The sequence below is a fragment of the Cyprinodon tularosa genome, unplaced genomic scaffold, assembly GCF_016077235.1.
Source record: "Cyprinodon tularosa strain WSP-4 unplaced genomic scaffold, ASM1607723v1 ctg154, whole genome shotgun sequence".
Taxonomy (NCBI): Eukaryota; Metazoa; Chordata; class Actinopteri; order Cyprinodontiformes; family Cyprinodontidae; genus Cyprinodon; species Cyprinodon tularosa.
In genome coordinates, this window is record NW_024038375.1 from 785,389 (window position 1) to 796,664 (window position 11,276).

Consider the following 11,276-nt stretch of genomic DNA (forward strand, 5'->3'; position numbering starts at 1 on the left):
GATGTTAACTGGAAAATGTAATTTATATCTGTTTAGGGTCCCAAACAGCCTACAAACAACTCTGAATTCATTTTAAGGTTTTTACTTTATTTTTCCTAAGGGTTATTTATCTATTATGTAATTCTAAATATCATCAGAGCTGACTGTGTATTAATCTGTTTTACTTAATCATCAGCAATATTGCAGTATCATACACATTTAGGGGATCAAACATTATTAACTGGGACAATATATGTTAATTTTACCATCCCCCCTTCTTCAGATGTGTACTGGGGATTTTGTTTCGCAATTTTTGTGGCCGTCTTGAACCTTCGTTCTTACCATGGTAAGTACCGCACACAATATAGCATGTTTGATACAGCACTCCCTTGGGTGAATGTTGTTTCTTTTGCTTAAACTATCTGCCTTCATTTCAGTCTACACTCTCTCTTATGGATGTGGAATCATAATGTTTGCTCTAAGGGGAGCCAAACGAAAATATAGCTTTTTGAGGTATGCAGACTTGAAAAATTACTCCACAGTTTTGTACCTGAGAATTTGTAACTCTTGTACCATTTCTTTAAGTAATGATTCAAATATTTAAATGCATTTGAAAGTAAATATATTAAGGCTTTATATGAAAGCATTTTTTGTCTGTTTTTTTGGACAGGAAACTGAGACAGGAGCAGAGAGCCTGGAGGTAGCATTAGTTTACAACCTCAGACCAAGAAGGGAGGTTGAAATCACAAAGGCCAAAGAGCAAATTTGTGCTTGATAAGATGAACTGTGAATAATCAGAGAGGCCAGGAAGTCATCTTTGATGTCAAGAAAATGTCAGGCTTTAACTTATTTTTTTCTTTTGTTAAAATAAATAATATAAGAAAATATTAAATCTTCAGGAATGCATAATAATATGAATATGACACGATTTACTTTAGATTAAAATGTGTTGTTCTATGCTTTGAATTCATTTAAATCACTGGATTAAAAAAAACACAACAGAGCAAAAGTTTTCAAAGTAAAATGCAGAGGGCTTTATTACATGATGTTTTTTGGACATACAAAATTTCAAGTAACGAAGAAGGTGTTTTTTCTTTCTTTTTTCTCATGTTCTCCAGTGAGACGTAACTGAAATCACTGCCACAATCTTTATTAGTCATACTCTGGACCAACACTGGATGGATCTGGTGCCCTGAGGTGTATTTGTTTGGACGCCTTTAAAATAGATATTATAAACAGTGCTGAAAAGAAAGAACGAGGAAGTAAAACCATATTTAGTGGCTTATGGGTTATAACCTCAAAGCATTTTCTTTGTTTTTATTCTGTGTTTTTCTGCCCCTGCCACCTTCTAAAGACAAGAACCATATGAATCCTTTCTGACTCTGTTGACACAACAAACACCTACATGAAAACTGGTCCCCACCCAATATTAAAACAGTAATACACAACTATTTCTTGTTGAACAAGGTAAATTTAAGAAGCACATGAAAGCATAACTAATATGAAGAGAAGCATTGACAAAACAGCTGCAGCAGATTTCTAACCAGTCACCAACCAACTAGAAGTTCAGAATTCAGAACTGTATTTTTGAGTCAAATGTTGTATCGTTGTCATTTTCTAGTAATTTTTTATGATCAAATAGCCACAAGGCTTTCACCAACTTGAAAATTGAGTAAAAGGGACAAATCGACCGATTGCCAGATGTCAAGAACTGGAAATATTTCAGCCTGGGTACCCCCTGTTTGCAATAACTCTGTTGGTCCTGGAAAAAAGGATGCATTTGGAAAAGTTTACAGCCTTTTGGAAAGCTCAGAATTCAGATAAAAATGGACACTCCTGGTAAAACACAGAGATGGATGCTATGCCATGCTAATTGCTTATGTAAGATAAGGCAACTCAAAATCTGAACTGTGATCATTTTGTTCCTGTTTTTTGTTCCTGCTTTACAAAGACAAATAACTCAAACATGCTGATATTACTTTGAACATAATTACTGTTAATGATGAAAAGATCAGAATAAAATGGAATTTCTTGGGTTTTTTTTTTTAACAGAAATGGGTTAAAAGGGATTGCAGGTCAAAACGGAAGATTAAAATCAGCCACAGAGCTCAGACCGATACAACTCTAGTGTTGTTAAAATATTACAACAAATAGTTTTGCACAATGACTATTTATGAAATAAAAAAAATAAGAAATGGAAACATTTTATTTTTGGACTATAGTTCCATAAGAAGGTAGAGATTATGCGTGAAAATGCGTGTTACAGAGATATTATGTGTGAGGAAGAATGCACAAAAAATGGGTAAAGCTGATGTCTACTTCAAGGTGAACTGCACAACATCACAACACATCAGAGACTATTTGGTTTTGTTTTTTACAGTGAATGTCAAAAGATAAAAAAAAGGGTTAGTGTGTTTCCAGAACAAATCTGAGTGTGACTATCTGTCGCCATCTGGAATAGTGTAATTATAAAGGTGGGCGGGGCACAGGGAGAACTACTTGGCATTAGCAGAACTGCTGAGCATCTTTCTGACGGCCTGAGCAATGGCGTCACGGTCTATGCCGTACATCTTCAGGAGCTCATGAGGTTTGCCGCTTCGCGGGATGTGGGACACAGCCAGGCGGTGCAGAGTAAATCCAGACTCGTTGACCATTGCTGAGGACATTGCCTCCCCCAGACCACCTGTCAAACAACAGTTAAGTCTATTGGAGAGACATATTCTGGGTACTCTGTCAGTATAAGGAAAATTCCTCTCTATATATAATTTAAGTTAAAATAGATAAAATCTGGAATATAAAAAACTAGTGAAAAAGCCTACAAATTATTACAGCTGCTGATTCTTTGTCGAATCTAGAGAATCAGCCTGTGCTTTTCCGATGTAGAGCTGTGCAAGTCAGACTGTGCTATCTAGGTCACGCTCTGCCCCTTAGGCACATGCTCAGTTAAGGAAACCTGACAGCACTCTGCCTCTCTTTCCTAACATTTAAAAAACATACAACAGCAGTAATACCTTCTCACCAATGAGAGCACAGAAGGCATCCTCAGCCAATAGGCGAATGCCAACACAGCATGTTTTATGTCACTGAGCCAATAGAAATGTGCCACCATGGAACAAATAAAGACACGAACCATTTGCAAGGCTCTACACACACAGCTTGGCTGCAAGGTTGTTGGTGCTGATGCAAAATGCAAGAAGTCTTTAGCATGAGTGAATCTTCTAAAACCTACCTTCGTAGTAGTGGTCTTCAACTATCAGGATCCTTCCCCTGGTGACTCGTGCGTGGTCGGTGATGGTTTTAATGTCCAGAGGTTTGATTGTGAAAGGGTCGATCACTCTTACAGAGATCCTCTCTGGAAGATGAGATTAATGGGGGAAAAAATATTAGCATATGAACTATTTAAGAATTAAGAATTTAGAAAATTAAACGTTGTTTATAATTCATCAGCTTTTTTTCGGTTACCGTCCTAACAATAGATGACCATGGAATCATTTAAATGACTATTTAACTCATCCTTTTTTTTTTTTGTTTGCAGAAAAAAACCAAAGTGAAAATTGGACTTTGGATCCTGGAGGTACCATCAATATTTAACCTTAAATAGTGGTATAAAGTCAGGCTCGGAAAGCCCTTTTGATCAACCCATACAACCTTTAAACTTTATTTTTATATCGAAGGGACATTATGTGAGCATTCTTTTAGCTTTCATTTTGAAACACGTTAAGGGTGTTTAGACAAAAGGAAACTTGATCTTTTCTTTCTTTTAAATACAGTTTTTCTCTTTGATCATGGTTTAGATAATTTATTTTGTCCTGTACCTTTCTTGAGATGCTCAGCAGCAGAAAGGGCCTCATGCACCATCACCCCAGCTGCAACTACAGTCACTTGATCATCTTTGCTCTGGAAAACCACCTGCCAAAAGAAATGAAATTTTGTCTTCTAGGATACTACTTTTATTCTTCAAACATTAAATCAGTTTTTTATTTGTTTTTTTTTTATTAATAAAGCCAGGTATGATTTAACAGAGACTCACCTTTGCCTGTCCGACATGAAAATCCTCATTGCTGTTATAGATGATCGGATTATCTTGGCGGCTGGTTCGGATGTAGCAAACACCCTTAATAAAAAGGTGAATTAAGAAAAAATATGACAAATAAGCAATATCATTTTGCTTTACATAAAGGTTTTAGTGGTTCTGCAGACAAGCCATGTCTACCTTTGTGGTTGTAGCCAGTTCCACAGCCTTTTCTGTTGTAATGCCATCGCTGGGGTAGAAGATTGTAGCTGTGGGAATAGCCCTGAACATAGCCATGTCTTCTAGAGCCATCAGAGAAGGGCCTTCCTCTCCTGTAAAAGTGCAAACTTCTATAATCTATTCGCTGTGTCCAACAGTAAGGCAATTTAGGTTTTAGGTGAGCTTGTGCATGCAGGAGCAAAAAGGTCATTCTGGATGCAGGGTACCTGGACTAAGAAAGGGATAGGTGGCTCACTGCTGTCAGCTTCCAGTGCAGACACAAAAGGAGAAAGAGGGAAGGACTGAGTTAGGACTGAAAGGCCAGTGGGGTAAAACAGTAAGGGAAATAACCTCAAGAGGGAAAAGAGAAATGATGATCGCAGATTCATCATAAAATGTTTTAATTTGTCCTACATTTTACTATTTCAACAGTAGTCTGGGAGGTCAGAGGTGGTGTGAAGGACACAGTGTGAAGGAATAGAAGAAGACTACATGGCAGGATATGTGAGAAGACTTATGGTAAACGCTGCTTAACAGTCTACTAACCAGTGGACAGACCGCAGTGGGAGCCACACAGGTTTATGTTGCTTTCTGAAATCGCTGCCATGCGAATCTGGTCATAGGCACGAGTGAAAAAGGAGGCGAGGGTGCTGGCAAATACAACGTTCCTCTCCCGTGCACTGCATCCCATGGCAACGCTGACCTGCAAAAGAAAAAAAAAACATTTTTGGATATTACATACATACTATATTCCTCTGAAAAGTGAGACAGTCACAGGTCAAACAAACCTGACCCTTTAAAGATTTCCCATAGCATCTAATATTTTTTGCAAAAACCCTCCCCAAAACGTCTCTTTGAACCAAAGACCAGTTCAGCTATGAGTTAGTGAGAGGAGCTTTCCAGAAATCTCTGCAGCTTATTTTTACCATATGGAGGGAATCATACCACATTTTACGAATCATTTTCTGCCCTTCTTCTTTACTACAGTAATGAAATGTATTATGCTCAAAGCAGATTCTGATGTCAAGATCTTTTATTGTGCCAATAGCAAACAGGGTAGTGTGCAAAATGACACTACATTAACTTGCTCACATATTCAATTAGAAACCATTAGGTTTTTACTTTTCTCCTGCATTCAGCCAGATGGTCCCTTCCTCTGCACTGATTAATATTTTACTTGCGAATACACTTGTCATGATGGCTTATCATCACATGCATGGATGACCTAGATTACAGATGACCACTGGGGCCGTAGAATCTATCTCTACAGTAGTTTAATAAAATAATAAAATAAATAATAAAGTAATTTAATAAAATAATGAATATAGACCAATGTTTTGCTTTACCAGGATGACTACGTTACGCTACCTTTAGCATCCTACATCAACATTTGGGGGAGAAGTTGAAGCTGTTTTTGAGTAAAAAGAAAAGCTAAGAAAACCCTCTTCTGTGTTTAAAAAAAAGAATACAATTGAATCATGACATTGAACATAAAGAATATATAACATTTTAAATATCATGGACAAAGTTCTGATGTGAATTATTTTGGACACCCTACCATGTTCTGCTGAGCGATGTAGCACTCAATAAAGCGGTTTGGATGCTCATTCTTAAAGATCTCAGAACAGGTGAGATTGTTGGTGTCTCCATCGAGGACCACCACACGTTCATTGTAGCGACCCAACTTGGCCAGTGCCATTCCATAGGCCTTGCGAGTAGCAACCTGTGAAAAATTTAAATAATTAAACATGTAATACACTCAGTTATCAGTATTTTTGAGTGAATGTATTAGTTTGCAGGTGCTACTTGGTGTCATAACTCTAGGAAATAGGTCACAGGGTGATTTTAAAAAAATCGGCAAATGCAAAAATGCAAAACAAACACACACAAAAAAGATTATGTATATACAGTATATATATATATATATATATATATATATATATATATATATATATATATATATATATATATATATATATATATACTATAATATATATTATTTAGTATATTATATAGTAGAATTATAGTAAAATTTAAAAAAATGGGTCAATACAAAGAAATAATGAACGAACATATACTAATTTCTTTGTTCTTTTTTGCACTGACCCATTTTCATAAATTGTACTAATTTTATTAAGTATCAGGGGATTTAATGTTATATCGTTTATAGAACAGAATTTTTATTCCTATATCTTCTCTTAATAAAATACCAGTTGCCAGTTCTGTGTTTCTATCCTACCTTGCAGAAGGGCTTTAGATTCCTTTACATTTTAAATTGTTTGGATTTTTTATGTCATACTACAAAAATGGAAATGATTGTGTTGAGAAAGACTGATGATCAGTATTTAGAAATGGACTTAAGCTTACAAAGGTTTTTTTCTAACTGTTATTATTTATGTATTAATTAGGTATGCATTACTATCATATCAGGAACAACATGTTTTAAACAATTACCGATAAATAACCAATAATAAATAAGACACATACTATTAATGCCCAAAGCAATAAGTTAGCATGAGGTAACATTTAGGAAGCACACTGTGACTTGTCTTGAAATTAATGTGAGTTGTAGAGTTTGACTTTAGATATGAAGACAAAAGTATTCTGTTAACAGTCCATATAGAAGTGAGTTTATGCTGTAGCTTTGTAGATTCTACAAACTTTTTCTCCAGGTTTGTAGTTGGGTGCGCTTGGCATGCGGATGTTCCTCAGGCTAACTGGGGGGGAGTCTTCCATGGGAGCAGGAGGGTAAATGTGCTTGCTGGTGTTCATAATCCTGCTCTGCAGATCCTTTATAACCATTTCAGCCATGTCCTTGGGCAAAGCTTTGGCATGCCAGCCCAGCTTATCCTCTGCACCTGGAGCAGCACACGCAAAATATACAGATATTATTTCAGTTATATAGCTCCAAACTGACACTAGTATGTGTGAGGTTTTGTGTGCATTTTATGAAAGTTCTGAACCATCCATTTGCAGATGAAGGGGACAGACATTTACCCGAAATGCCTTTGCCTTTGATGGTTTTAGCAATAATTGCAGTGGGTTGATGACGTGGCTGACTCAAAGCCTTGCAAAGCTCTTCAATGCTGTGACCGTCCACAATAATGGCATGCCAGCTAAGCACAAACACATGTATAGGATCACAATGAAAACTGCACATCATTGTTCATTTTATGGATTATGTGAACACAACACAGTTATGATAAAAATACCCTCATATTCATTTTAGCACTGACAATTAATGCTGAATTATCAATGTTCACTATTACCCGAAAGCCTCACAGCGCTTCTGATATTTCTCAACATGATGCTGCAGGGGTGCAGGGTCACTTTGGCCTAAGCGGTTGATGTCCATGATGGCGACCATGTTGTCAAGCTGATAATAGGAGGCAAACGACATGGCTTCCCAAACAGAGCCTTCCGACATCTCCCCATCCCCCAGCAGACAGTACACACGGTAACTGCAGCAGAAAACAAAATGAAGAGCTTTCATCGCCGTTAACATGTGATATGCTTGGCGCTACTTGTTTCAGTCATGAAATTTCTGTTTAGGTTCCGACCCGTGAGTTTTTAATCTAACCAGTTTCTAAAGCAAAATAGATTATAATAGTGGAGAGGGGATGTACTTCTTTGAAAACATTTTTTATTCTAAGTGTAACATATGAATAACTTTAAAAACGGAACAAAAGGAAGAACCAGCTGTAAATCAAATATCAGCATTTGATTTTGAATCTAAATGTGCCTGAGTGGTTGAAATAATTGAGATATGACTGCTGAGCCTGTGATTATTAGAGCAGAAGAATTGTGGGTGCAGAGCATGTAGCTTCAGCACACACCCAGTGCAAGTGGAAATCTTCATAAAAAATCGTTAGAAAGGTGCATTCCTCAAAACTAAGCTTTAAAAACAGGATTTTTAAATACAAGACTATTTTGTTCCCATCACTGGATCATAAATTTACATGTTAGAGATATTGACTTGTGGTGTATTTTTGTGTTACCAACAAGCTCATTGTGAGAACACAACAGGGAAACCATATATGATTCTCTGGTGCATGATTTCAAAAATTGCAATGTTTTAAGAAGCACACAGAAGGAGAAAGCTGCTGATTATCTTTTGTATTGGTTTGGTTGTCTGTTTTCAAAATAACAAAAAAAGCTTTGAACGGATTTTGTTGAAATTTCCAAGTTGAGTTGCGTATTGTGACTGGGAACAAATTATTTTATTTTGGTGATAATAAAATTACCATCTGAATCCAGGTATTTTCCAAAAGTTTTTGTGTATACAGGTATTAAGTTCAGGTGGAAGTGACAATAGGTCGGAGGAAATTAGTGCTTTTCTGGTTAGAAATGATACAGGAATTAAAACATTGGAAGGCATATAAAAAAAAAAAAAAAAAAAAAAATAGGATTCCAAAAGTAAAGAAAGTTGCATTTTGTGATTTTACTCATTAATAAATAACATTTACAAAAATAAGAACATGAACATGACTACTCCTGCTAAAGGTGACAAAGTACACCTATAGTTATTGTGTTTATTATACAAACAAGCAGGGTTTTATTTAAATTTCACACAAATAATTATAAGGCTAAGAAATCACATGCAATGGATTACCTGGATTTATCAAAGTATTTGCCAGTGTAAGCCATCCCACAGGCCACACCAAGACCCTGCCCCAGTGATCCAGTGGCTACATCGACAAATTGTTGCCTCTGAAAAGGAAATAGTTATAAGGAAGGGGCTGTTAATACAGTGGCTGCACTGATAAAGGTAATCCCTAAGGGGGGGTGTGGGGTGTCACAGTTTACCGGAGTAGGGTGGCCCTCCAGGGTTGAGTCAACCTGGCATAAACTGAGCAGGTCGCTCTCCTTCAGCAAACCGGTTTCAACCCACATGGAATACAAGGCGGGAGCAGCATGGCCCTGAGAGAAGATGCAGAAGCAGTTCAGAATGCCATGATAGAAATACGAGGAAGAATCCTGACTAGCCCTGAGAACACACCAACCCACCTTGGAAAGGATGAAACGGTCGTTATTGAAATTCCTTGGATCTTCCGGGCGATACTTCATGGTGTGAAAGAAAAGCACAGACATGATCTCTGCTACACTGCAGCATGATGTCGGATGGCTGCACAACAGAGGAGATAAGGTTCAGAAAACCACATACAAAGTCTCCAACTGGCTGCTTTATGTTCACATTTTTACATCAGTAATACAAAGTCAGACTAAGCTGTTATGTCACTTCATTTTTACAAAGTTGAATTAATAACATTTTCTGTATTTTTTTGTTGTTCCAAATGTCATGTAATGTTAGACAACATACTTTCTTTTAATGACCTGCTAATATAATGACCATTTTGGTTTTAAAACAAGCTACACTAACATGGAAACATTAAACTCATTGCCCTTGCTGACCGATACTTCACACATTAATTCCCATATTAGTATATCGACAGAAGTAGCTACCCTTTCCATTGTCAGGGATCAAATTAGATAAGAGTTTCATTGAGTAAATCATTGTAGTTGCAGGTGAAATGAATAAGTAGATTATTAAATAACTTAAATAAGTATATTATTCTGACATTTTTTTTCAAATACGGACAACAAAATTAATCAATATTTTAAAGATTTCTAAAAATATATGATCCAACCATTTATAAGGACAAAAAGATTATTCTTGGTCTGATTATGTGTAAAATACTTCATATTTACTTAAGCTACCTTTAAAAGAGCAAATACATTTTTTCTTTTTTTTCTTTTTTTTTATTTGGGCAATGAAAGCATTTTTAATTTTGTATATAACCAAAAACAAAATAATGTAGATTACATTTCATAACATTTTGGAATAAAGACAATAAAACTTTAAGTGTAACCTTTGTTCTATCCAGTGCCTGAAGGAACACAATGCCAGAACACACTGTTCCTTTGCCCTTCGCTTACATTTGTGTCTTAGTGTGTGCATCTGTGCGTGCACAGCTCAGTACATTTGCCTGTTTTTATTTGCCACTTTCCCCCAAAATTGTGAACATATTTTTTGCTAAAATATCCTAATCAAAGTATCAAAATATCCACCAATATCCCTTCGATATCCCATATTCTAGATTTACAGATTAGGCAATGTGTCAGATGGTACTCACCCACTTCCAGCTGCAGTGGTTGCCTTAATGGAGTTGATTCGGAGGCGGTTGGCGATGTTCCTCAGCACCTGCACTGTCTGCTGGTCAGGTTTATGATAATCCTCCATGAAGTCAAATTGTTAAGTACCACGGCACCAAAACAAGTGTTTTTGAATTAGAGTGTTTTTGTATAGGGCTGAGCTTTGCCAAAGCAGCACCTGTGTTTGTATGTGTGAGAGTGACAGAGAGAAAGAGGGAGAGCAGAGTGTAGAGGCTGGATTTTATCCTACAGAAGTTTGCAGACAAAATACACAAGGACAGATGCACATACACACCCACCCACAGGCAGACACAGGAGGGATGGGGTGTGGGCAGGGGTGGGGTGGTGATGGGGACTAAGTGACGTGGAGTGGGTGTTCCTCCAAAAAAAGAATGCGACTTATTCCAGTATTTCTATTGGCTGTAGGATGACGGTGATGTTGATAGACAAGGTGTGGTGTTTTAGGCATCTCTTTCTGATTAAATGTGACACTAATGTCTAAACTAATCACATCAAAAAGGACGGTTGATTGTTCCTTGTTTTCAACTGACAAAAAGCCCAATTTACTGTTTGTTAAGGCTTGAATAAGGCTTAGTGTTTTTTTTTTTTTTTTTTTTTTTTTTTTTGCTTTTTTAAAATGTCCTGCCACTGAAATGTGATGATTTATAGCCCAACAGATTTGTTTTCACAAGCAGACCATATGGCTGTTGCCAAACGCTTTCAATTGGTAATTATGTATAAAACTTCAGTTGCTTTGGGAAAAATGCGTCCATATGCAATGGACATAGAGACTGAATGGGAGGTGAGAAAGAGAGAGGGGATAAGAATTAAGTGGACTGAGAGAAAGAAAGAAACAGAAAGAGAGATGAAGAAAAACAATCAACAAAAAATATAGAATATCTCCTAGAAGTCT

The 11,276-nt window shown here is 36.7% G+C and overlaps 1 protein-coding gene across 1 annotated transcript; it reads right to left on the bottom strand.

Annotated features, from left to right (window-relative positions):
- Positions 1–989: 989 nt before the first annotated feature.
- Positions 990–10,668, bottom strand: LOC119779998 (transketolase-like). The gene is made up of 14 exons (XM_038279884.1): positions 10,345–10,668; positions 9,218–9,335; positions 9,017–9,130; positions 8,823–8,920; positions 7,480–7,671; positions 7,208–7,326; positions 6,872–7,068; positions 5,769–5,933; positions 4,757–4,913; positions 4,193–4,323; positions 4,010–4,093; positions 3,795–3,888; positions 3,209–3,331; positions 990–2,662 (listed from the first exon to the last, which is right to left on the bottom strand). Exons 1-14 carry the CDS (start codon positions 10,449–10,451, stop codon positions 2,475–2,477), a joined length of 1,887 nt encoding a protein of 628 aa, XP_038135812.1. The 5' UTR covers positions 10,452–10,668; the 3' UTR covers positions 990–2,474.
- Positions 10,669–11,276: the final 608 nt, after the last annotated feature.

Excerpts from the sequence above, each read along its gene's own strand:
- LOC119779998 (XM_038279884.1), bottom strand. The coding sequence starts at position 10,451 with ATGGAGGATTATCATAAACCTGACCAGCAGACAGTGCAGGTGCTGAGG. Across the intron at positions 7,327-7,479 it reads AAGCGCTGTGAGGCTTTCGG|CTGGCATGCCATTATTGTGG; the intron begins GTAATAGTGAAC and ends GTTTGTGCTTAG. Across the intron at positions 2,663-3,208 it reads TGAAGACCACTACTACGAAG|GTGGTCTGGGGGAGGCAATG; the intron begins GTAGGTTTTAGA and ends GTTGTTTGACAG.